At 42.0% G+C, this 26,454-nt stretch overlaps 8 protein-coding genes across 8 annotated transcripts; 3 read left to right on the forward strand and 5 right to left on the reverse strand.

Annotated features, from left to right (window-relative positions):
* Positions 1-121: 121 nt before the first annotated feature.
* BBK36DRAFT_1171518 (hypothetical protein) lies at positions 122-985 on the reverse strand (the record flags this gene model as incomplete). The annotated part of the gene is made up of 1 exon (XM_024895580.1): positions 122-985. The coding sequence occupies one exon, from the start codon at positions 983-985 to the stop codon at positions 122-124; it is 864 nt and encodes a 287-aa protein (XP_024746593.1).
* Positions 986-1,478: 493 nt separating this feature from the next.
* Positions 1,479-3,104, forward strand: BBK36DRAFT_22557 (hypothetical protein; the record flags this gene model as incomplete). Its single annotated transcript, XM_024897942.1, has 1 exon — positions 1,479-3,104. The coding sequence occupies one exon, from the start codon at positions 1,479-1,481 to the stop codon at positions 3,102-3,104; it is 1,626 nt and encodes a 541-aa protein (XP_024746594.1).
* Positions 3,105-4,698: 1,594 nt separating this feature from the next.
* Positions 4,699-5,655, reverse strand: BBK36DRAFT_1171520 (hypothetical protein; the record flags this gene model as incomplete). The annotated part of the gene is made up of 1 exon (XM_024895581.1): positions 4,699-5,655. The coding sequence occupies one exon, from the start codon at positions 5,653-5,655 to the stop codon at positions 4,699-4,701; it is 957 nt and encodes a 318-aa protein (XP_024746595.1).
* A 1,798-nt stretch (positions 5,656-7,453) lies between these two features.
* Positions 7,454-8,963, forward strand: BBK36DRAFT_1181464 (protein serine/threonine phosphatase 2C; the record flags this gene model as incomplete). The annotated part of the gene is made up of 2 exons (XM_024896251.1): positions 7,454-7,932; positions 7,985-8,963. The coding sequence occupies 2 exons, from the start codon at positions 7,457-7,459 to the stop codon at positions 8,961-8,963; spliced, it is 1,455 nt and encodes a 484-aa protein (XP_024746596.1).
* Positions 8,964-9,818: 855 nt separating this feature from the next.
* BBK36DRAFT_67726 (MFS general substrate transporter) lies at positions 9,819-11,344 on the reverse strand (the record flags this gene model as incomplete). Its single annotated transcript, XM_024898491.1, has 4 exons — positions 9,819-10,248; positions 10,330-10,913; positions 10,984-11,090; positions 11,170-11,344. The coding sequence occupies 4 exons, from the start codon at positions 11,342-11,344 to the stop codon at positions 9,819-9,821; spliced, it is 1,296 nt and encodes a 431-aa protein (XP_024746597.1).
* An 816-nt stretch (positions 11,345-12,160) lies between these two features.
* Positions 12,161-13,261, reverse strand: BBK36DRAFT_1126554 (NAD(P)-binding protein; the record flags this gene model as incomplete). Its single annotated transcript, XM_024891391.1, has 4 exons — positions 12,161-12,275; positions 12,334-12,466; positions 12,542-12,925; positions 13,015-13,261. The coding sequence occupies 4 exons, from the start codon at positions 13,259-13,261 to the stop codon at positions 12,161-12,163; spliced, it is 879 nt and encodes a 292-aa protein (XP_024746598.1).
* A 6,622-nt stretch (positions 13,262-19,883) lies between these two features.
* Positions 19,884-22,309, reverse strand: BBK36DRAFT_1181475 (glycoside hydrolase family 89 protein; the record flags this gene model as incomplete). Its single annotated transcript, XM_024896252.1, has 3 exons — positions 19,884-21,757; positions 21,819-21,967; positions 22,044-22,309. 3 exons carry the CDS (start codon positions 22,307-22,309, stop codon positions 19,884-19,886), a joined length of 2,289 nt encoding a protein of 762 aa, XP_024746599.1.
* Positions 22,310-23,837: 1,528 nt separating this feature from the next.
* On the forward strand, positions 23,838-25,981 carry BBK36DRAFT_145081 (hypothetical protein; the record flags this gene model as incomplete). Its single annotated transcript, XM_024897520.1, has 3 exons — positions 23,838-24,133; positions 24,190-25,154; positions 25,308-25,981. The coding sequence occupies exons 1-3, from the start codon at positions 23,888-23,890 to the stop codon at positions 25,978-25,980; spliced, it is 1,884 nt and encodes a 627-aa protein (XP_024746600.1). The 5' UTR covers positions 23,838-23,887.
* Between the last annotated feature and the right edge of the window lie 473 nt (positions 25,982-26,454).

The raw sequence follows: 26,454 nt of genomic DNA on the forward strand, positions 1-26,454 counted from the left end.
CCATCACGATGCGCTACCAGCTACTAACACTAGTGGACTGCCCGCTGCTCCCAGCCCTGCCAGGTTAACGGGTATGTCCTCCAGCCAGCTGGTGCTCAGAATTTGGATCCCCACGCATCTATCACCGTTTCGTGCCTGAAATTTCCCGTGCCTTGCCGCTGTCGTCGAGACACCACAGCTCGCATGCGGAATCTCGTCGAGAAGACCGTTTGGAATGTAGAAAGTTCTCCATAGCCGGCGAATATGTCTCCTTTCGTGGCTGGCGTCGATTGTTCTTCTTGTTTTTGCGCTCTTGTTGCCGAGGCTCTTCCATTGGCACGGAGCTGCGTTTTCCGATTCGCTGATAAGGAGTTACACTTCTCCTTCTGCGCGGAGGCGCTTTTGGTAATCCAGAAGATGGCATTGGGTGTGGCTTCAAGGTGGAGTGTCGGGCCTGGGGGGTGATCTCGTCGACGATCGTGCGTCCAAAGTCTTCGCGTTCGCCCGCATCGCTGTCTGATGGTTCTGGACTTGGCATTGATTGTTGAAGGAGCATGTGGTGATAATCGCACTCGCATACGTAACCCGCCATCGCAGCCGCGCCTGCTATCTGGAAGGCCAGGACTCCCGGTTCCATTTCCTCCGAGGGTTTGGGCTCATATGGGATGGTCGGCCATAGATCAGAAGATGACTCGCGTGAAGCTGTTGTTTCTTCGCTGGTAAAACTCGGTACCTCCTCTTCCTCCGACACGTCTTCGATGCTCGGCCATAGCTCTGCGGATTTGCTGTTTGAATCTGTTGTTGCGTCGTTTGGACCTGTGCTCGTCCTGGCTCGTTTCTTTTTCGGCTCTTCGTGAGGATCTGGTGGTAGAGGTCCGACCCTCTTGCGTTTCTCTCGTCGTGTATCCTTCGTCAGTGATGACTCGGAGTGAAGCGTATCGCGAGGCTGGGTTAATCTGGCCCTCTTGGGCGGCGGGAGCGGGTCGCTGGATTTTCTCTTGGGCATGGTGGCGCTGAGTTGATGGGCGCTGCAGTATATTTGTATGAAGAAGCCAGCGACGATGCGCTGGGTGAGGTTGAGTATTTGTCGGCGCTTTGATGATGGCGGTTCGATACCTGTAGATGCAGGCTCGTTGTTTGGCGGAGGGCGGCACACCGCAGCCAATCTGACGATCGCACCACGTGACCCCGCGACATCAATCAACCAGCCCTGTGCAGACGCGATGGAGACGAAAAGCAGCAAACCAGCGTATCGCAAATGAGCATCACCCGGGCCTGCTCTAATCTCATCGCCTCATCGCCTCATCGTCGCTGTATGAAGTAGCAGCTTCACAGCCTTTATCCTCGCTTCTCACCCTCGATTGCCGCCACTCCTGGAGCCTCTCGGCTTCACTTCAAGTGAACGGCCACCGCCATTTTCTCCACCAGCCTCTCTGGGCTCCCTTCCAAGTCAAAGAGCCATCGCCATTCCCTCCCTAATTGATTGCTCAGTCGTTCTCATGACGAATTTCAAGGCCGCTTCCGATGGCGCGCCGGCCGCTGCAGCCAGCAGTGTTGATTTTATCGCCTTCTCTGCTGTTAACGAGGCTGCCATTCACCTTCTCGAGACAATACAGTGCAAATCATCGCCTCCAACTCTAAAGAGCAACGAGAACGAAATCGGGTACCGGTTATCGATCCGATTACCTTGCGACGAGATCAGGCCTGAAGACTTCAGATGGAGCATTGGGGCCGGTCCATCTCCGGCCATGGTTGAGAAGCGCTTATGCCGCCATCGTCAACCAGATATTCTCCTGTGTCCGCCAGGAAGGACGCCGAGCTCTGCAGCAGTTCGCCGGTTCATCAAAGACATGCACGCCATGGTTCATTTCCACCCGCAATCTGGCGTCTTGCTGCTCAGGTCGATCTCTGGTCGGCCAATCGTCTACGAACAGGGCGACGTGGATGATGAAGATTTGATACTGGATGTGATGGCGCATCAAGGCACATGCGTCCTCAGACGGAAGCGGAATTATCTTCGTTTCGGCGAATATCGCTTCGCATTGGAATTCGTCACCACAGACGAAGACCGTGCTAAGATTTCAGAACAGCTGGACAAGAATCTCTATTGCTGCTACAATGGTTGCCGACCCTCTGAACTGCTTAACTTTATACCCATACATCCCTCTGAGACTTCCTGGAACGTTTGGCTGCACCGAAAGATCCCCAATACATCAATCACTGCGGGCGTCCATATTATCACGGGACAGCCGGTTGCAGTTAAGGAGCTGCAAGTCAACTCTCAGACGCGAGAGGATGTGCTTCATCGCCTCCAGTTCGCCTGTCAGTATTCCAGCAAATCGGATCAGGGCGTTCTGGGCATCATCGACACTTGGTGCGGACATAACACATCGCCCCCATGTCACCTCAGCGAGAATGAGACCGCGAGCGAGGCATCCGATCACTGCCATCAGTTATTCTATTCAATGCCGCTTGCCAAATACAACTTTCTCAACATGCCTTGGGCTGAGGTTCAAGCTAAAACCCGTCTTCTTTTCTTCTACCAAACTCTTGCTGGGCTCGCCGAGCTCCATCGACAAGGAATCACACATGGAAATATTCAACCCGACTCGCTGTTTGTCCTGCCCAGTATCCAACCCTCACCGACGGTGGATCGCTCTGTGCCTAAGAAAGCGGTTATATCGCTTTATATGAGGCAGAAAACGGGCACGCCAAAGCCGAGCATCTATGTTGCTCCAGAGATATGGCGCTGTCAAAACTCCGTGGACAAAGCAAAAGCTGACATATGGGCTCTTGGCGCCTCTTGGCTTTGCGCTTTCTTCCAACTCCCCAGCGGCGTCAAGGTGACCAGGGACTCTTACCGAGTCCTACAAAAGAACATTGATGCCCAGGCCAAAGGGCGCCTTATCAAAGAGCCATTCGCGAAATTACTGCGGAAAATGCTCGCCTGGGAGTCGACCGACAGACCAGGCGCCGAGGAATTGCTTGTAGATGTGATATGGCAACCTGCGCTTGCACGTGCTCGATTCATCGAGGCGAGCAAGAAGCGGAAGCGAATGGAGGAGATACATCAGTCCTTCACACGGCCTAGGAGAGTAAGGCTGCTGTCTCCTGATCATACATGATGGCAGGTGAAATGAGCCGCAGCAAAGTAGGGCACTTCGGAGCCAATATCACCCGTTCTTGACGCCTCTCAAGTTTGCCTTCTGGAACTTCTGCACTGTGAGGTGACTTTGGTCTAAGTTCATCTGTATTCTGGGTAGCGTTGCCTCTTGATTTCTTCTGAGAAGGAGGTGTAGCAGTCTCTGGACGAGCCGCTCTTTTCGGTCTTCAGGCACATGCTGCCCATCTGGGAGTGAGTCGCAACAATAAACCTCTTTTCCAACCGCCAGAAACGAGGCCGACCTATAACCCAAGCGACGCACACATTGCTTCTCACGATGCTGCTGCCTGTATGTCCAAGCCGCTCCATGAGCGGTTATTCGCTCATCCAATCATCTGCGCCAGCACCTGCGGGTTTTGCATAATGTCTATGATGTGCTGCCATCCATGCACGGGTGGAAGTCGGAGCGTCGAAAGGGTCAAGACCTGTGCGCCTTTTGCGGAGACGCTTTGGTTGTGGCCTGAGTGATGCCACCAACTTGCGAACTGCTTTCGCCCCGGGGCTTGGATGAGGGCTCGAAGCGGTGTCGGTGACTGCAGCCGGCCATCGCCCTGTTGGTGCAGAAGCCAATACGCTGTGCCTGATTTATATGGCATCAGCTTGCCTAGAGTCCTCAGCGACTCCCCGGCCATTCAATGGGCTGGGACCACCGCGCTGCCTACGTCCTTTGAGTACATAACGTCCCCTTCTAGCGTCGTTGTGATGCGGGCGAGAAGTATGAGGGGCCGTTGTGATGGTCGGGTGACGCAGAGAGGCCCAAGTGCTCCTGTACGGCTATAAGACTTTATTTGACATTTTGACAGTGATAGTCACCTTGGCAGAGATGACACCAGCGGTAGCAACTCCGTCAACACCTTGTCCAACAGGAGACAAAGGCGAGACCAGCGCCAAAGCGCATATATGGCTACCGGCGGCAAAGACGGCCAGCAACAGTCACTCAGCGGGGAGAGACGTACGGCTTCCTAAATGATAGCTGGCAGGGTTGGGTGGCGAATCGACTTGATGAGTACTTCACTTCAAAGAACTATGCCGTAGGCCTCTTGTCCTCGTATATGGCTCATGTCTTACTGAAACAGAGATAGAGCATCACGACGTTGCCAAATTGCAACTGCAGATGAATAGCTCTTCTTTCACGTCGTTTTGTGGTCACGTTCAGCCCCTACCGAGGATACCCGAACAGAGGGTGGCTCAAACAGCCCATGCGAGCAAGTTCCAATGGTCGTTTGAGTGGTCTCGGCAATGGTGCATCCGGAGAAGTATATCGCATGTGGGGAGCTATGTAACTGGAATCCCAACTTTGATCAACGCTCAAGGGAGTCGGGTCCATTCTTCCACATGGAGCAAGCTTCTCTTATCTTGTAAGCTTAATGGTCTCGCCAGCACTTGCCTGTCACATTATCGGATTCGACTGGAGTCGAGGAATTCAATCAGAGACTTTTCTCTATAATGTACCTAGGTACTACCAAATGTGATGTAAGGTAGTGTTGGGAATCGGTTCAGAAAGAAGCTTGATGGTACAGTAAGGTAGCAGCCTGAAAGCCACCACATAATTCCAATCAACTGCTCTGTAGCCACGGAGTTGCCACTGCCCAAAAGATGATTTCAACATGCAGCTCATTAACCGCAAAATTCACAAACTCTTCCTTTGTGAACGGCTTTCCAGTCTTCTCATTGATCTCTTTCAAATCATTCTCTTGAACTGCCACAACCGCAATAGGAACCTTGCAGTGGAACTTTGGAATGTAAACATATGAGTTCGCCTCCTGTCCCGGTTTGTTGGGAATCAAGTCAGGCCCGCCAACGCCGACTCCATGCTTCGCGTAATAGTTGAATGAGTCCTCGAAGCGGTTGTTGGTGTTGTTCCAGCCATCGGGCCAGAAGTTGACGTACTGCACGGCATGGCTCTTCTTGAAGACTTTGGCCGCGTACCCGGCGTTTTCTAATTCTCCCAAGAAGTAACTCTCATTGGTGTAGTTGTTTGCGTTTTCGTCCACTGCAATAGACGTCTCCGCCAGATTGAGGCCGGTAATCGTGCCATCAAACTCCTCGGCCAATGCACTCAAAAGGGCTTGAAAGCGATGGCGAACACGCGGGTTCCATTGCTGCGCTACCCATCCAGTGACCTCAAAGTCGGTGTCGCAAGAGTCACCATCACAAGATGGCGCGCTTCCGTTGTTGTAGTACGGCGTGTGCATGTACTTGGGGACGGGATCATTGCCTGGGCTGAAAGTTCTATCTTGGAGTTGGATCCAGAACTTTTTGCCTTTGGAGAGTACTTTTTGGTAATCCTCTCTGACGTTGGCAAAGTCGTATTGACTCTCGGCTGGCTCAAGAGACTTCCAGCTATATAAGGCTTGGATCCCAGCAATGTCAGGCCTGTCCAGGAGCATTAAGGCCTGGTCGTCCACTTGACTGCTGTATAGCCAATGCTGCAGAGCTGAAGAGACATTGTCAGGGGTGACAGCCAGAGCTTGAGCCCAGAAGGATGCCACAGCGAGGTAAGAAAAGCGCATCTCGAGAGCTTAAATGGCACAAAGTAGGAACAAGAAAAGATTTCTGAGCGAAGAGTAATGTACTGATAGACACTTTTACAGTCACAGGTGTACCGGAGACGTGCTTTTATAGAGGTCAGAAACTCGATGCTCCTCCATATATCCTCTTGTCATCGACTCTTCATCTTCAGGAATACGAAGTTGTTGTTCCTTGAGTCATTTAGCGCTTACGGGGTGGGTTTCACCCTTTTTTACCGCTATAACACGAGAATAACGAGGCGGGATGAGGAGGCCGTTCTCGGCGGTGTATGAATCAATATACCAAGTTGGGTGGAATCTGTGATTTATATGCAAGCTAATACGAGCATCGCCTTGTTCGTATCTTCAGCCAATAGATACATATCATCCGTCCAACCGAGTCGTAATTCCATACAGGAGCAGGTAAAGAGGAATATCTAAGATGCTCGCGCTTCGCAATTACTTGTGGAACGAAAGATTCAACTACAATCTCGTCGAGAGGGTTCTCGGAGACGGCACGGGCTCCAGTCTTGGTGGAGTTAACCCGAGAACATCTGCTGATTCTTACAATCCATCCAGCCTCGATAACTGAACAGAGCTAACGTCACTAGTAAATGACTGAATGAGTGACTGAGAATGCTATAGAAGAGAAGATTGGTGGCAGTGTGATAGAATCGTTGACCATCATGGCGTAAAGACTAACTTGCGTTGCTGGAGACATCCTGGCCTGAGAGCTTGTCCATCTAGACTCACGCCATAGAGAGTGGTAAAGCCACTTCTACTCCGACACTGAATAAAATAAAATGGTTCGTTTTGAGAGAAAATTCATAACTGATTTACTGGGAAAAACTTGATTGCGGCATCTATGCATTGTAATGACTCCAAAAGTACCGCTATTCGGAGCAACTACATATACAGATACTCAGCAAATGCCAGTTGTGTGAAACGTCCTGTCAGCAACAGTGCAAGCCTGAGAATCAGAGACGAGATTGAATGTGGTATATATTAGGTCACTTTTTGAATCAACTTGTTGACGAGAGGGCTTCCTCAGTCCATCATCACGCTGGATAGAATGAACCTAGCACTGATGTTCCCACTGGTCGTTTATCTATGCGGGCGATATGCTGCAGTTTATGAGTAGCTATGAGTCAAGAAAACATAATTCGATAAGATAAAATAAAACGCCGGACCTTTCTCAACAAATTGCCCTAGAACACGCCATGTGCTTTGCAGACTTGGAGGCCTCATGGGGGACACGGTCATGGTATTGTGCACCCATTGCTTGACCACTGATATGTTCAACGCAGCAATTATCATACCGACATTCCTGGGTAGAAGTATGTTGATACCGATGTCTTTCGGCTCATCTGCTAGATTTTCTTCCTCATATCTCGTGTGTAGAATTGAGATGCCATAGTAATAGATCAGAATAACTCTGATGATATTGGTTTTTATAAGGGTTGTCCCGCTTATTACTTATCCGTACGAAGTGCATGTTTCCACAATGATACCTTAGCTTACCTAAGGTACCTATCTAACCGACCTTACATATAAACTGCCAGTCGCATTCTGGGTAAGTGGTGGGTAGTTGCATGTAGATTTACTGCCTAAAAGCTGAGACTTCTTCTGCTTCTTGGTAGATTTCCCCGTTGCCTAGCCAACATCGTAGTCCTCTCAAGTAAAAGGTGCAACTTGCGTTCTTCCTAGGACTGCGGGGTGCTGCTTTTGCAGTCAGCACTCTTTGACTCAAACAAGCACATCAAAGGGACCTACTTGTTCATTGACAAAGCACATCCTAGCAGCCATGGTTTACTTCTCCGCCGTTCGCATAGCCTCCAAGGCGCAGCTTCGCAGGCAATGGATGGTCGGACGTCTGTGGCATTCAACATCCTCAGCGCCCAAGCTTTCGCCATCAGCGTCAGGCACTAAAACGATCTGGGGTACTGGCGCCGTGATCGCGGCTGGAGGGGGAATCTACTGGCTCAGCAGCAAGCCGGCCGGCGTCACACGGCTTGCAGTGCCCATCATCAAAGCATCTACTTCAGAGGAGGAAATCCCCGTGGTGTCGCCAGTAAAAGTACTGGATCTGGAATCTGCAAACGCAAAACTGCGGGAGCAGGCTCAGTCGTTCGTCTTTGATAGCGCAGATGGGGAACAAGGCCGCCTTGATGTCGTCCGAGTTGCCAGTAACGACCCAGTGGAGGATGAATGGTCCATGGGTATTGGAGGCGGAATACAAGGCGAGAAGACGCTGTATGCTGGCATTATGGATGGTCATGCGTGGGTTAGTCCGGGACCTGGTAAGGGAGTTCATGCTAACACGCGATTTAAGCGGCTGGGCAACGTCAAAGGTCTTGAAAGAAGCTCTTATTCCGTACGTGTCTTCTTCTCTTGGAAAGATATCGTTCAACAGCCCTGAAGACGATGTCGATGCTGCGATCAAAAGGGCTTTCACAAACCTTGACAATCGCATCATGACAAACGCTCGAAGAGCAGCCGAAGCAAGTCATGAACCGGGCTCTGCTGAAGCCATTGCGGCTTTAGCTCCGGCTTTGGCAGGCTCTTGCGCGTTGCTTACGATGTATGAGCCCAAGTCCTCTACCCTGAGGACAGCTGTTACAGGTGACTCGCGAGCGGTCCTGGGATCTTGGTCTGCGGCTACTGAAACATTCTCGGCGCAAGCACTCAGCAAAGACCAGACCGGGTTCAACGAAGAAGAAGTGAAGCGGCTGAATGCTGAGCACCCGGGTGAGGGAAATGATATTCTCGATGCTGAAACGGGGAGACTCCTAGGAATTGCTGTAACCAGGGGATTTGGAGACCATCGATGGAAGTGGACGAATGATTTCATCAGATATCTGCAGTCCAACTTTTACGGGAGTGCCCCTCGTCCAAAGTCCAAGACACCTCCCTATATGACTGCTTCCCCAGAGGTGACGACCAGAAGGGTCGCATCCTCAGACTTCGTGATTCTTGCCTCTGATGGCTTGTGGGACGTCATGTCCAACGAAGATGCGGTGACTTGCGTTTCCCGCTGGCTTGCGGCTCGCCGGAAAGGGAGGCCAGAACAGACGGACGACATCAGACTCACTGTGCATACGCTGGATGATGAAGGATTCCTGAGTTACAAGGCAACGCCGGAATACTTCGCTATAGAGGATCTCGACAATGCGGCTGTGTGCTTGGTCAAGAATGCTCTTGGGGGAAGGAGAAGAGGGCTCTTTTGCGGCGCAATGACTGTAGCTACGCCAATGAGCCGCTACATGAGAGATGATATTACGGTGCAAGTTGTCTTTTTTAAGGATCCTTAAAGTGGCATTCTTGGGTCCTTGTCTGGAAGATTCGTTTCGACTTGAATACATAACGGTTATGGCCGTAAGTCGGAGAGCCTTCAACAACAGATCCGGCTACAGGGCAAGAAGCGCTTATGCGTGCTGCTAGAACCAGCTATGTTTTGCGCAACAGATATCTTTGCTTGTTCATGAGATACCCTGCACGTAACTTGCATTCTAGATCCGAGAAGCGGAGCTTTGGCTTTGTAGTGACGCAGGTGACTGTGTCTCGGAGGCTCTATTCTGATAACTTTGGCATTAATTGGAGCAAGGCGTACGTGGTATAAGGAGATACGGGAGAGTTTCCTCGTATGAGCCCCACCTCTCGCGATGAAACTACATGCACAGAATGATGTCTCTTTTCAAGCGAGAGCAGTGAAGATCACAAAGAAGACCACGTAAGACCAAAGGAAAGGACTGCCATAAGGGGGGAAGCGGCGTATGTGCTCAGCGTATACGCATGCAATTGGAGCCAGGACAGCAATTGTGGGTTTCGAGGTTGCCAAGGCTCCTTTTAAGCTCAAGTTCGCCACGCAAGGCCAATAGCAAAAGTACTGCCAGTGCATTTGTACGTGTTTCTCCTTCTATAGTTCTTCTATAAGTGGCCCGACCGTTCTTGCTGCATTTCGAGGGTGCTTATACCGGCTCTGCGGCCTGGATCACATAACCTCATCAGCGATCATGTAGTTCTGGAGCTTGGAGTGCTTCCGTTGTCAATGTGCAAAAAGAAAGAATTCAACAAGAACTCTACAGCTACACTACTGCCTACGAGAAAGAAAATGATACACTAGGCTAATAGTCCATTCAGCAACATCTTTCTCCTTGGGTATGTTTTTACACCTTGGTCCAGAGTTTGCCTTTTGCCAGGTATAGTTTGGAGGCGCCATAGAAGGCAGTTCCAATGGCGATCATAATTCCCGTGAAGACCTGCAGTTTCCAATAACCTCCTCCAGCGGCCGTAATAAGAGCACCTCCGATCGGACTCCCCGTGAGAGCGGCTACAGACATGGTTGCGTACATGGCACCCGATCTGAGACCAATCTCCCGTATATCCGATATCTGGGCTACAAGTGCGGGACTCACAGCCGTATAGGTTCCCGTGCTGAGGCCGAACATGGCTGCAAAGACTATGGTCGTTGCGTGAGATTGCCCAGGTAGCCATACTCCGAAGACCAAGATGGTGGAGAGCGAAGCCGCACAAAACGACACATTGTAATTTCCCACTTTATCTGCCATGTATCCTGGGAGGATGCGACCAATGCCGCTGAATATGAGTAGAGAACTGTTAGCCTCTGTGCAGAAGTGGCCGGCAACTTTTGGTCACCAAATGTCATGGCATATATACCTTGCCCCATTGAATATAGAAACTAGATACCCAGAAAGCACCGTTGACATGCCTCTACTTCTCCCATATGTCACCATAAACGTGATTGGTATGAACATACCCATGGAATAGAAAAATGCGGCCATGGATAGCAGGAGGAAGGGAAGATCCTTGAAGGTTGTAAAGAAGGCTGCAATTCCGAAGTTTTTCGGCTGCGGACGGAAGCGTGATCGAACGGTCAAGTTGGTTATGATGAGCAGACCAAGCATTAGGAACGCACATGATCGCATCGCCCAGCCAAAGCCAATGGTGGGAACCAATTGGTTCACCATTATCGGCATCACGACTCCGCCCAGGCTGGATCCACTGGCGGCGATACCCATAGCGAGGGCACGCTTCTTCTGAAACCACGTGGTGATGCAGCTGAAGGAAGGATATAGGACCATGGCGGCGCCGATGGGACTGCAAATAGACTGGGACAACATGAATTGATAATACTCGGAGGAGATGGACGCCATCATGAGGCCGAATACGTGGACGAGGGCGCCGAGAAGAAGAAGAATGCGAGGACCAAAATGATCAAACAATTGGCCGACAAAGGGACCCTATGGCCAGACGAGAGAGACACAAAGTCAGCGAATAGGCTTAATGAAAGACTTTCCAATCTCAACGTACCGCAAGAAAGATTGTGAACATAGAAACCGCCGGAATCCAAGACACTGTACTTGGTGAAGAGGAAGCGAGCTGGTGGGTTTCGTAATATTCTTGGAACACGCCGACGCCTGCGAGAGGTAGCATGGGTTATTAGCTGCAACCTATCTGGCCAGTCCCATCTTGGCCAATGATGGGGAGGAAGTGTACAGTTTGTCCATCCAAAGCTGACAAAGAGACCGAAGAAAGCTCCCAGAACGACGAGCCACGCCTGCAAGCCTCCGTCTGGAAACGAATGAGAGTCGCCGGCTTTTTCATCAGGCCTTGGCGGCTCTGGACGAACCACCTCTGTGGTAGACCCGGACAATTGACCTTTGCGATGCATTCCGGTGAACGACCTGTTGAGTGTTGGTATCTCCAAGCATCAAGTTGAACAGTTCTGTTGTGGCAGAGTCAGTTGCTGAGGGTTGAGTCACTTTCAAGGATTGGGCGTGGTCACTGACATCCGCGCCCTTTGAGAATTTCGGAGGTCCGAATTGTCCAACCACGGCCCGTGCTCCGTGTATGCAGAGTAGCATGCACAAACCGAGTTGTTTTCTAGTAAATACCTGCCGATAATCTGTAACTTATTGCCGTCTCCTGCTCGGCGATGGCCGTGAGGGACACCCTTGGCTACCGCACACTGCAGAGAATCTCTTCATACCTAGGAAGCATCTTGGCGTCCCGCGCTTTATGAGTCACGTCCTATAGCCGGAGCCCATACCTTTGCCTCTCCAAGACATACATACCCAGGACGGGAGCAGCACTCCAGTGCATGTTTGGTTGAGTAATCTATGAGCTGGGAATTCTCTCGTACTTTATGCGAGAGCACGGATGCTACTGACATGTGACGCATGATTCCATCACATATTGACAATGTCCATCACGGTCAACCAAGCGACCAGCCGACTCTATTACATAACAATTTCTTGCCGTGGGACTCCCAAGCGTGAAATTTTGCAATGACGCTGTCACATCAGTTGCTGGCCTTCAATACATGCTGCAGAATATGAGACGTCTGTTGTCGATGGAATGATTTAGCGCACTCTAAGCCGGAGTGGCGTCTTATTACGCTCATCGGAGAAGTTATCCCAAGCGAAGCTGCGAAGCAGCTGAGCGCAGGGATTACCGGAGAGTTGCTGCTTCGAGAAGTTATATATGGCTATGGAGCTGTATAGCCGCCATCCACGATGAAATCAGCCCCAGTTGCGTAAGAAGAAGCATCGGAGGCCAGGTAGAGGTAAATGCCCTGCATCTCGACCGGCTCCGCGAAACGCCTGGAGGGGTCAGTCTATCGTCTTTATACATACCTTATACTTGATTCCTTCTACTCACCCCATGGGGATCTTATCTTTGATCGAATTCATTGTCTCCTCTGCTACTGCCCCCGAAAGGCCGGTGTGGACAAATCCAGGCGAGACGCTGTTGACTCGGGCAAATCCAAGCCATTCAATGGCGAGAGATTTACCTGGGTTCAATACCACATTAGCGCACAAACGATGCGCGATGTGCCCATAATCAAGATACGGTTAAGCGGACTCACACAGATGAATAACATGCGCCTTGGAGGCATTGTACGCTGCCTGGCGCCGGGGAATATTCACAATATGTCCAGACATGCTGGCCGTAGCAATGAAGCTACCGCTTCTGAAATTGGTCAGCTTCGCTCCGTCGGATGTCGTGCCCTCTAGTTTCTGGCGGCGAAAGTGTTTTCCAGCGGCGCGCGCGCAGTAAGCGACCCCATCGGCATTGATCTTCATGAGGTTATGGTATCTGCTGATGTCGGCATCGATGAAAGCCTCATCTCCCCAGGAGGTGCCAGAGTTCGCGACAAAGATGTCAAGGCGGCCACCGAATTCGCCAAGGACTTTGTCTACCGCTGCTTCCACTTCATTGTATGAGGTGACATCGACTTGGTACGCTCTGCCTGTTTACCTCTTGCGTTAGTCTATGAAGCCTCCGTTTATGTTTGTATGGGGAAGAGGGTGTTTGAGACTCAGGGCCGAGCTGAATTACATTTGACGCCGTAGGAATTCTCAATGCCTGCTGCCTTCTCGACAGCCTCGCCGTTTCTGTTGTACCAAATAGCCACGTTGGCTCCCGCTTCAGCAAAGGCTTTCGCGACAGCCAAGCCAATTCCTCCCCCCGCACCTGAGATGATTGCCGTTTTGCCAGTCAGGGAGAAGAGCGACATGACCCCATTGTCTGCTGGAGGCAATGTGTTGTTGCGCCGAAAAACGCCGTTTTGAATACCTTCAGCCATCTCGAGCAAATCTCGAGTTGCTCTTGAACCTGGGCAGCCCGTGATGTTCATGGGTTGAAGGCACTGAAGCTCAGATGAGCTATAATCATATTCCGTGCTGGACAGAGTGTGGAGAACGGCACCATGAGCCTACTGCTCCACTGGCGATGCCGATTTCGCATTAGATGCTACAGTTAACTATATCTACTTTTATCTTAAAACTTTTATAGTCTACTATAATAATATGCACACTCTATAAGTAATGCTTATATATAAAAGTAGCCTATCCTTATATAAGGGTTTAATATTATTTATAATACTAGTATAGCCTAAAGCTTTAGTATATATATTAATAATAGTAATTATAATAGCATTTTTTTAGTTATATTCCTTCCTTTTTCTTTCTTTATTATTATTATTAATAGTATATTTTTTTCTAATTTTATTAATTTTATTATTTCCTTTTTAATTAATATTAATTTTATACTAATTTTTATTATATTTATATATTATAAATATAATTATATTATATTTCTCTAGTTATTACTTTAAAATTTAATAGTATTTAAAAAACTTATAAATATAAATTATATTATCCTTATATATATATATAATTATAAGTATATCTAGCTAATAATTTATATAAGTCTAACTACTAAGGGGGTTTTAAAATTAACTACTTCCTAGTTTAGTATAGCTAGACATAAAGGGCATGCTAACTAGGAAAAATTACTATTAATTTAAAAGGAATTTAGTACTTATTTTCTAGTGTTAGGCATATATAAGCAGACGTACCCCTTATTTAATGCATAACCTGTTTAGCAAGATATTACCCTGCGCTAAAAAAGCTACCTTATTACTATATATTTTAGTATATAACCTAAGGTACTTTTTCCTTTTTAAATTAATAGCGATTTTTCCTAGTTAGCATGCCCCCTATATCTAGCTATACTAGACTAAGAAGTAGTTAATTTTAAGACCCCTTTAGTAGTAAAACTGCTTATAATCTCTTATAAATATATTAAATAATTTATTATTATACTAATTAAGTTTATACTAATAAGTATAAAAGTTAATAAGGACTTATTAAAGGTTATTAATAGTATAATGCTTTTAAAGTAGTTATCTCTTTTTATAAATAACTAATTAAATATAGCTAATATTATATATATTTAAGCTAAAGCTATACTTAATTATTTAAGTGATATAATTAAGATCTTTATAAATTTTAATAAATATTAAATAAATAAGCTTAATTTATTTTATATTACCTTATATTAATATATATATATAATAGCCTATTTAACTTATTAAGCTTTAAACTAAACCTTATTATAATAATATAGTTAAATATAAACTTAAGGCTATATATATATAAGCAGCTAATTTAATTATTAAATATATATATAAAAAGGTATAAAATAGTAATAAAGTATATAAGACTTATTAAAAAGGAAATAGTATATACTAGGCTTATATAGTATTAAATACTTTAAGTCTTAGTTATATTAACTATTATTATTTTATAATTATTAATAAATACTTTTTTATTATTAATATATATATATATATATATATATATATAAACTTATATAGCTAATATTTTATAAAATAATTAGCTTTATTTACTTTATTTAGTAATTAAAAGTATAAAGGCATTATTATATTTAATTAAGTAGTATTTACTTTAATTAAGTAATTAAAAAAGTAATATAAAGTAATTATAATTAATAGTCTTATTATAAAGATTATTAATACTACTTTAACTAATATACTTTATAAATTAAATAATCTTTTTAAAAAAATAGTAAATAAAAAGGAATTATTTATATTTAATTAAAATAAGTTTTAATTTTACTTATTTATAAATAATTTAGCTAGTTTATTTTAGTTTTATAATATATAAGTTAAGTATACTTTAATATATACTTTATAGTTTTTTATTATATTATATTAATATAATATAATTTATATAAGTATAATCTTATTTATAATATAAATAAAAGGTATTTCTTATAAGATTTTATATTATCTTTAATTATATATAATTAAGCTTAATTATATACTAATAAAATACCTTATCTTATTATTAACCTTACCCTTTTTAAAAATAAAATTACTATTATATATAATAAAAAATAATTTATTACTTTTATTCTTTTTTATCTTTAAATAATATATACTATTATAATTAATTATATAAGATTATATTATTACTTTTAATTATAAAGGCTTTATAATTAAAAGTATATAGTTAATTTAAATATACTTTATATATATATTAAAGAACTTTTTTTTAATAAGTGCTTTAATAATAAGATTATTTTAAAATACCTTTAATTTAAAAACTTTATTATTATAAAAATATAGTTAATATAAATTTAAAAAAAATATAACTTATATTATTATTTACTAGTTAAAGCTATTTTAGCTATAAAAGAATAAGCTTAGGCATTCTTTTAATAATATTTATAATTATTAACTATTATAAAAGATTATAGCTATAACTTATTATATATATATATAAAATAATAAAAGTATATTATAAGCTAAAATAAGCTATATTTAATATATTAAAAGTTTATAAGTAATATTATTTAAGATTATTAAAATAAAGCTAAGTATAATTATTAAGATTTTTTTATACTTAAACTAAACTAGGTTTAGTTTATTAATAGCTTTAATAAGCTTAAGTAATAAAGATTTAAGATTTATATTAGTATTAATATATACTTTTAATATATTATATAGTTTTATTATAATTTATTATTTAATATAAGTTAAAATATTATTATATAATATATAAATATATTATTATAATATAAAATTATATTATATAGTATTTAATTAAATTATAAAAAAAAGACTATAATTTTTACTAGTTTATATTACTATCTCTTTATATATTATATATAGAAGATTAATAATAATAAGGTTTTTATTATATTTTATAACTATTAGTATTATAAAAAAAGTATTTATAATATATAAATTAAGTCTTAATAGTAATAATTAAGTTAAAGTTATACTAGCTTTTAATAAGTAAGTATTTAGTTATAAATAACTTAATACTTATATAATTATATATTAATAAGATTTAAAGCTACTTTATTTAGTTAATTAAAAATAGCCTTTTTAATAATAGTTTTTTATTAAATTATATTATAATTCTTTATATTTATATATAAAAGATTTATATTAAGCTAATATTATTTATTAATATATAAAATAGCTACTTTATTTATTAATAACTAAAGTAACTTTATATATAAGCTAGTTAACTAATAGTTTTATACTTTAATTTTAAAACTAAAGGTATATAAGATTATATAAAGATAATACTATATAATTAGCTTTAAAAGTGCTTAAGTATATTTAATAAAAATTATTTATATTTAAATAACTTTTTACTAAGACTTATTATAAATATATATAAGGTAATTATATTTTTAGCTTTTAATTTAAATTAACTTTTTATAATAAATATAAAGTATTTACTTATTAAGAAGTATTAATTCTTATATAATTAGCTTATAAAGTATATATAAGATTAAATATAATTAAAATTTTATTTATTAAATTATTTTATATTTAAGTATAAATAACTATTTTAACTACTTTTATAAAAAAGGATTAATATTAATAGTATTTATATAAATAATTATATATTATATTTAAATAATAAAAAAAGTAATATTATAAAATAAAGCAGGCTAAGTAAAAATATACTTAAATATATAAGAAATACTTTTTAAATACTTATTAATTATAAAATACTATTATAAAAAGCTTAAAAAATATACTTAATTATACTTTTATATAATAATAAAATACTTAAGGTTAAATAATACTTATATAATTTTTTCTTTTTAATTTAGTTTATTTATTTTTACTTTTATAATTTCTTTAATAATAAAAATATTTAATACCTATTTTATTAATACTTAAGGAAATAGTATATTTATATTAGCTAATTTTAATTAACTTTAAAAAAACTTATTTAATATTTTAAAATTTATAGTATTAAGCGCTTAAGATAAGTTAAAATTAATAAAATTATCTTTAATCTTTTATTATTTATTAAAATCCTTTTTTTTTACTTTTTAAACTTTTTTTTTAAGTTTTTTAGTTATATTAATTATAAATATTTACTTTTATTTTAAAATAGGTAAAAGAGATTTAAACTTAATTAAAGCTATAAAAGTATTAATAAACTTTATTTTAATTAACTTTAGCTTTACTTTAATTAACCTTAGCTTTACCTTAATTAAGCTTAGTTTTTATTTAATTAATTTAAATCTTATTTTACTTTTAATAGCTAATTTTATAATAGCCTTTAATATCTTTTTTACTTAAACTAGAATAAGTAACTTTATATTATTATTACCTCTTTTTTTTTTTTAAATTAATATAAGTATAATTAAATCCTTATCTTTATTATTATACTTAAGTAAATAAATAAAAAAGAGAGTTAACTTTATTAATATTATAATTTAAGTATAGGTTTATTTAAAAAACTATATTAAGGATATTAATAAGTAAATATTAAGTAAATATTTTATAATTAAGCTAGAATTTTTAATAATATAATTAAATAAAAGCTTTTACTTTAAATTAAAGATATTTTTATTTATTATAATTATTTATAAAATATATTAAACTATATTAAAATATATTAAAAATAATTAAGTAAGATTTAAGATAAAGTAATATATAATTTTAAAAATAAAAGTAAGGCATTTTTAATAAAATTACTAAATAGCTAGATTTTAAACCTTATTAATATAATAAGTTATATTATAAAGGTTAATTATAAGATTTAAAATAAGAAATTAAGATTACTTTTATATAGCTATAGTATTAATTTAGTAAAAGTTACTTATAGTATTAATAGTAGATTATAATATAATAAGTACTATTAAAGGCTTATTTATTAATATAAGCAGTATAAAAAAAGGATTTAGCTTTATTAATTAAAATATTATTTTATCTTACTTAAATTTATTATTATTAGTTAAATTAATAACTTATAAGCTTAATTAAGTAAAAATAAAAGCATATTAAAATAAAGTATTATAATATAAGTAAACTAGCTAGGTTAATTATATATTCTTAAAAGCAGAGTATAAATAATTTATTTAAAGGTAAATATTACTTATTTTAAAATAATAATATTTATATTATTATTTTTATTATTTTTCTTATTTTTTTAAATATTATATAATAAAAAAAAAAGTAATATATAATTTTTTACTATATATTAAAATTTTTTTATTTTTTTTAAGATTATTTAAGATTAATATTATATAAAGCTAACTTATAATTAATTTAATAAAAATAAACTAATATACTTATATTCTTTTAAAATTTATAGCTTATAAGTAAAATATATTTATAATTATATACTATTACTTTTATATAATAGTTTAAAATATAGCTATATCCTTTTATAACTAGTAAATAAGGTTTTATATATTATAATTTAATAAAAATATATTAATATATATTTATATAAAGAATTTAATAAACTTATAATAATAAAAATAAGATTTACCTTTTAATAAGTAAATATAATTAATATAAGCATTTATTTTAAGATTATTAAATATATAGCAGCTTTTAAATACTTTATTATACTTTAAATAGTAAGTATATAGCTTACTAAATTAATTATTATAAATATATATTAAAATTATATAAATATTTTAATTATATATTAAGTTAAGATAAGTTATAGCTAATTACTTTAAATATAACTATTAATTAAAGTATAAAAGCTACTTTAGCTTATACTATACTTATATATTAATAATTTTTAATAATTATAATATATTAATTTTCTTTAATACTTAAGCAGTAAGAAAAGTTTTATTTATTAGCTATTTTATTATTAATAATACTTTAAAAAAGGATATGCTATTAATTTAAAATATTTTTATACTAAAAGAGTAGATTTAATAATATTACTAATTATATTATAATAATTAAAGTAAATAAAGAGAATATAAATTTAATTAAATAAAACTACTTAAGTAATAAATATATAGCTTTTAATAAAAGAATTATTAAAGTAGGATTTATATAGTAAGGTATATATAGTTTAATATATAAATAAAAAAGTCTGCGCATAGTGTTTTAAGGTAAAAGTAGATATAGTTAACTATAGATGCGAATACTAAGGTAGTTGTGGCAACTGCTAGCAATTAACGATAAAGAGTTTACATACCTGCTTTTGCTTCTGAGTAGCGCTTAATCAGTCCGCGCTACCCCTAAATAAGGGGCAACGTTATACAAGACTGTGCTTGAAGCAGATCGGGAATAAAAAAGCAGCTGCTGTTGGCATTGAATATACCGCCGATGTCAATCTACGAGTGCTTCTACTCCGTTCAAATTGCGTATGCGGGATGGTGATGCTCAATCTCGACTTCAAGGAGATTGCGCCACACCTTCAGACATAAGGCTTCAGAGGAAGCGGCCTGAATACTCTTACGATCATTGAGGAGTTGACTCGGAATCAATTCGCGATCAGCCAGACTTAACACGAGGTCCAAATGCTACACGACTTCATTCCTCTTCCATCCAACGAGGCGCATCCTCTCCACGCAGCGGCTGATAGAGCGCTGCGATAAGTCTATGGTTCAAGCTATGCAAATATTTCACCCCATTGCTGTACAGTTTTGATGAGAATTCCCTGTATGTCCGCTTTGGTATTTAGCTCCTCTGGCTGCGCTCCGGTGCTATTCACCCAAGATAGCTCCCAGACTAGTAATTGGTCCTGGAATTCTGTCTGGTTATACTGTGCCGGCGGCGTCGCAATTAGATACTCGACAAACATCTGCCACCGCGTCAAATGGTATGTCTTCATCAGTCCAGACCATGCTTTTGAAGCATAATCGATGAGTTGGCCCGAAGGACCCCATAGAGTTACTTGATTCCGTGCTTCATACTCAAAAGAGTCTGCATTTGCTGGATTTGGGGCAGATGAGCGCGCTGCTGATAGCCAAGTCGAGAGCCGGAAATTCTTGTTCGAGGAGAGGACAAGATCGAGGGAGAGAAGTAGTTCGGTGAGATGCTGGCCTTGTGCCTTTAACTGGGTGACTCGGCTTTCCGTCGTTTGATTAGGCATGTAATAGATTTCTACAATTTTCTTGTAGATGGGTATGAATGCATTAGCTAGCACCTGGCGCGTCCAATCAATAATATCGTACCGATATGCCGAATTGTCGAAGAGCGAAGTATCTTCTAACCCAGCGTGGTAGAGCTGTTTCCAAGCGGTTACCATGATGGCTGGATCATACGGAAGCTTGGTGCCTAGAATCCCAGTGATATCGGCCATGTCGCTCGTCCTCGGGATAAGCTCGATGATTGACTTGGGCACGGATGGCATCAAAGTAAGATTGGTATTGTCGTATACGGTGGTACGAACAGTTTCCCATGCAGTGTAGACGCTCAGTGGTCGCTTGTCGCTAGAATACCGCGCGGCGGCCCAGTTGCGAAAATAGAGTTCCGTGTCGATAGGTTCACTACTCCAGGCCTGAGCAAGGAGAAGATCATAAACGATCTCATTATCCTGTTGGCCCTCCATGGAGAGACCGAAGCCAGCTAGAGACGTTGACTCTTCCAGGGCTAGAATAGGGCTTTGGGTCACATTCTGGATCTGGCCATACAGGTTTATTGTGGCCCCGTAGTTCTGCAACTCGCACCAGATCCAAGGTTTGCCATAGTATGATTGCGCACGCTGCCATTGTGGCATCGATTCTGACCAAAGGTCCAATATGAGCATATCGCTGTCAGTGGTGATGCCACCAAGATATGCTTCAATGCGCTCGTTCGTCCAGAAGGTCGTATTTTCCGCAAAGAGCCATGCTTGAAACACCCATATTGCTTTGGAATCCGCCGACTTAAGTGCCTTCCATGTATTCGAGCTCACGTTTCGGAGGTAAGCCACATCACCTGAAGGCGGTATCATCTCGTTGAACTGGTCAAGTGTGTAAAAGTTGGTGATATTCCCATATGCTTGTTGTTGCTTGGTAATGAAACTCTGCTGCATTCGCGCAAACAGAGGATCAACAGGATCAACAAAGGTATCTTCCGTGTACTGCTCCGGAAAGCCAGCCCATTGGACACTGTGAAGTAGCTGAGCTTCTGGCAGTACGCGAGACGCTGCTCGAGGAACGAAGCCAGGAAATGCTGGCAGGATAGGCGTTATGCCCAGCTCCACCATGCGCCTGACGATCTGTTTCTGCAAAGCAGATTGGTTGTCAACCCATTCAAACGGCAGATTACTGGACCACGACCCTTGTAGGTTTCCAAAGTGGTTCCAAGCAAGAAAGGCAGGGCCAGTGAAAAAGTCTAGGATGTCGTCATTTGAGAAACCGGCCTCTTGGAAGACTTGGGTGAATATCTTCTCGACTCCAATCCAAGCTGGTGCCAGATTGATGCCACGCAGCGCCATCCAGTCCAGTTGGAGTTCCCAATCTTCCCAAGTCCAGAACGCGGCTGTATAAGATGTGGTGACTATAACGACCAGCAGTTATAAAAGGTGTTCGACTGATCGGCGTTTGTGGCTTGTTCCTACCTGTGTTGAAGTCATAACGATATGGTACGATACTTGATCCAGTCAACGGTGAAGACAGCTGAGGCAGAATGGACGGTGCATCTTCGAGCTGACTGCCGGCATACCACCAAATGTCAACGTGGACAACATCGGAGAGATAGGAATGGAGACTGTCGTCGCGCACAAGGTCTGTCAACGGTCCATTGATCAAAGAGAGCGGCTTAGGCAGAAGCGAGCCGGTCTCACCCGTAGAGAATGGAACTTAGCGAGGCTCCCTGTACGCGGATTTTGCCGTCCTCTGCGTTGGTAACAGTGTAGCTTTCCGATTCCGACTCGACATTTGCAGACAAGGAAAAGATGAATGAATCAGCATGTTGCGGCAACCGCCGCTTCACAAGAGCTTCTATACCAGCAGTCGAAGATATCGAAGAGGCCGTAGACTCGAAAATGGTAGTTGCCACCGTCGAGATGGCCATTAGGCCGACAAAGGCGATGGTATCGAGTAGCTTCATAACGCTTCAGAGTTGGACCGAAAAAGAGAATGCTGTAAATGAGCAGCCTAAAACGATACGTGCTTCCCGAAGTAGCAGATCTGGTAGGTACGATGGTTTGAGCATGGGGACTCGCTGTGTTATATGATATTCGTAGCCAGTTTCTCAGGCCATGTCCAGGCGAGAGTCCAATCTGAAGGATTGCAGTCATGGGGGATGCAGTCATGGAGGGGTATGGTTACATTTATGCATCCCATTTCAACGTCCCCTTGCCGCCCAGTAAAGTGAAGATCTCGTAGTAAGTCATACACAGCGAGACATACTTCATTATTAGGCACTAGATAGCAGGCCGATTACCCGATGCCTGCTCTTGTTCATCCTTGGTTCTAACGTAACCTGGCGAGAGATATTTGGTTAAGGGTCCTACGAATGACTGGCTTTCGAATCAAACTCTGTTCAGATCTCTGGCACGCTTTTGTAGGCCAAATCGTCCCTTGATCTAAAGATCGATATAGTACATAACTTCCTATTGACGACGGCGTGACCACTTTCGTGCTCAACCCATCACTGACTTTGGTGGACCTGGGCCTCTTTTTTAGGCCGAGTCATCAGTGCTTTTTGAAGTTGATCGCCCGTGATACTTCCTCCGCAAAGCTCATAGAATTGCCCGGAGACGCGCTTGCCAATTTGATTCAACCGAAATTCATCAGACGATACCTGAGAGTAAAGCTCCGATTACAGGGAAATAGGCTGCTCGTTCAAGGCAATAAATCTTGCTTGAAAATATAAAATATGTTGACGGTCTGAAGCTCCCAGCGGGCGGACACGAACGTGGGGCGACTACGTCTTGAGGTCCACTGGTAATGTAGTTGCACACAAAAAGGTTGACCTACTATAACGGCAATGCTTGAAGTGCATACGCCGCAGATTCAAGATGCATCATGAGACTTTGCTAGGTTAGGCTCGCCCGTGAGCTAACTCCACGGTTCAACTCAGGAGTTTTACGTAGTGTCCGAATCATGAGTAAAGGCACGAAAGAAAAACGTACACCTACCGTACCACGCTGAAACGAAAAGGAGGAGCTCAACTAGGCAGAACTGGCTAGTCCATGTCTTTTCACGCCCTTTTTTTTTGTGCCGCTTCGCGGAGGAGATCTTCTCCAGCCAGCATGAATGTCAACAATTCAAACAACAGCCAACATTGTGAAGACCAACCATAACCATGGACACTGTTCAATTTGTGCCAACAGATCAACAGGTCAAAGCATTCAAAGACTGGGTGCAGTCGCATGACTGCAAACCGCGTGTCTGGCACGCTCAGCGATGGTTCCAGACCTCACAGGAAATTGAGGGCGTCTCAGAAGCTTCCCTCAGCGCGGCTCTTGAGCCGCTCATCGATGAAGCGATCGAAGATGCTACCAGAGCCGTTCAAGAACGGACAAAGGTACTTCCTACCCTTCCGTAGCATCATTTTGTGTCGTTCCCATGGCCATTTGCGCATTTGACAGAGTAACTCTTCTTGCTAACTGGAACACCAATTCGATATTTATAGACCTTGGCAGGCCTCAGAGTTCCGGGCTTTGGGCTTCCACTAGGATATATGCCTCCTGAAGAAGACCGATTCCCCGTGCTGATCGGTGTTCATGGATATGACTGGAAAGCCGCCACCCTTCTTATACGCGAAGTTTGCATGCTCAAGTTCATGGAGGAACTAACCAACAAGCCACTGTGGTGGGAGAAAGTCTGGATACCCGACATTGCAGAGAAATGGAAGCAAGAGGCTTTGCAGATGAATTGGGAAGAGTATCGCGCATATGCAGACTTCACCCCTGCCATGGCAGATGCAGTAAGTCCTGTCCGATTCCGATGAGGAGCTGCTTGATTGACCAGTAAAATGTTCAGTGCATATACGAGCTGCGCAGAAAGGCAGACATCGTAAAGAAAACCGGCCTGGTTACTATTTTTGACTATTCTTCTTGCGTGATCAAATCGGACAGTCTGATTCCGGAGACCTTACGAGAGTCGCTCCGCTTAGCAGCTGCGGTGCTGGAAAACGTTCCGGATGATGAAAAGGATTGGCATCCGGGTAGTACCCATAAGGTGCTCGATCTCGTCCACCCTTCTCTATGGCCCTTCATATACGGCCGTACCCCCGTACTACTCGACCGGCGAATCAATCTTGCGAATGCGCTGAGCCACTGTGGTGTCGGCACGGTTCTTCCGGCACCGAAGCCCATCGAGATAGCTGGTCCCGGGAGCGACTGGTCAAGGCCGTTGGAGGATCCAGTCCCGTCTCTCTCATACAAGTTTCAATGGCTGCCATGTGATGTCATTCTTGATGGCCAGTCGGCCAAGATCGACAGTTATATAAACAACTTACACCCGGTTGATCACGCGAATCTATACCCGATCATCGAACGGTTCATCGAAAAGTCCCTCCCAGCTTGGGATCTTATCTACCGATGGCCGAAGGAGTTTGAGACCCAGCGACTAAGAACAAGAGAGGCGCGATCGGAATGCACAACAAAGGAGATATGCCAGCTATCTCATGGGTGCTACCCGTGGAATCGTCCGGTCGACGAGGGCGAGCCATTCCGCGATGAGAACGAACCTTATACGATGGAGTATCGTGACTCTGATCGGTTCAAGCGTGATATGGCATGGTTAGCCAAGACTCACCGATTGAACCTACCGGAGCCGGGGTTCGAAGAAGATGGCTATTTCCGACTCAAGGCATCCGATGTCAAATCGAGCGGCTTCTTCAATGGCACATCTCGCATTCAAGTGATTGTCAAGCTTGCCAATGTCCATCTTACTCCCGAAGATCCTGACTTCAAATTTGAAGCATCAAGAGAGCTTGCTGAATGGTATACCGCCTCCGACCAGAATGCCAATGGGCTGGATCCTGACCTGGATGGGTCTTCCTACAAGCCGGATCCTTCAGAAGCATCCTCCTCCGAATCTGAATCTTCGTCGAGCGCGGGCCGAGCTTTATCAGTGGATCTTTCTGATTATCACAGTATATATGTTGACAACGATACCACTGAATTCGAAGGCGGATCGTGGCACACCGAGGGAATGCTCAATGAGCGCATTTGCGCGACCGCGCTCTTCTACTACGACTCGGATAACATCACAGACTGCCATCTGGAGTTTCGGACGCCGGCTGACCGTGAAGAGCTGGTCGTGAATCTCAACTACGAGCAGAGCCAGCATTTCCCGATAGAACGCACATTTGCTATTCCCAATGCTAACCGGGACACTCTTCAATATGTTGGAGGCGTTCTCACTACGAACAGTCCCTCCACGGGAGATGCTGATACCCGTGCTGTCTTCTTTCCAAATCTTCTTCAGCATCGGGTTTCGCCGTTTCGCCTCAAGGATCCTACAAAGCCAGGCCACCGCAAGATTCTCGCCCTTTTCCTGGTTGATCCCGCGATTCCGGTCCTCTCCACAGCTAATGTACCACCGCAGCAGCATCATTGGTGGGCTCGCGAAACAGGCGTCCAGAAGGCTCTTGCTGCACGCCTGCCGGCTGAGCTGACGCAGCTTGTCCTTGGTCATGCGACCGTTCCCATTGAGTTGGAGGAAGCCAAGAAGATTCGGCTCGAACTCATGGATGAGAGATCGACGAAGCAGGATAACACGGAAGAGGAGCTATACAGAACAAGCTGGAATTTCTGTGAGCACTGAGGAGAGGCGTATCAATGGCCGCCGCTACATGGTCCTTTCGTGTTGGTAGAATGGGAGTTATAGAAATCTGCTGTCGGGTAATTCGTGTCTTTGACATTTTCGTTAGGACTACCGTGAGATTTATGCGGAGACCTGTCGGCAGCAGGCAATAACCTTATCGACATGAACATCTGGACCACCAAATAGTGTACTGATTACCCTCATGACAGGATCGTATTTCCATCTTGACTTCTTGAATCCCGTAGTACCACTAACAGACAACTATTGAGCAGTAGCCACTATGGCGTGATACGGTGCGGAGGAATCTTTGTCGTCGTGTGGAGCTCCGAGCAATCCAACAAAAATCGCCCTCGAGACACGCAGTATCGTTTTCACGGAGCTTTCGAGAGAGGAGACGTACTTTGCCAGATTAATGTTCAACGTCTATGGGCACGTCTGAATGTACGTACGGTCATCAATTCGTAATCTCCAGCC

This window comes from Trichoderma citrinoviride (genome assembly GCF_003025115.1).
Source record: "Trichoderma citrinoviride strain TUCIM 6016 unplaced genomic scaffold BBK36scaffold_13, whole genome shotgun sequence".
Taxonomy (NCBI): Eukaryota; Fungi; Ascomycota; class Sordariomycetes; order Hypocreales; family Hypocreaceae; genus Trichoderma; species Trichoderma citrinoviride.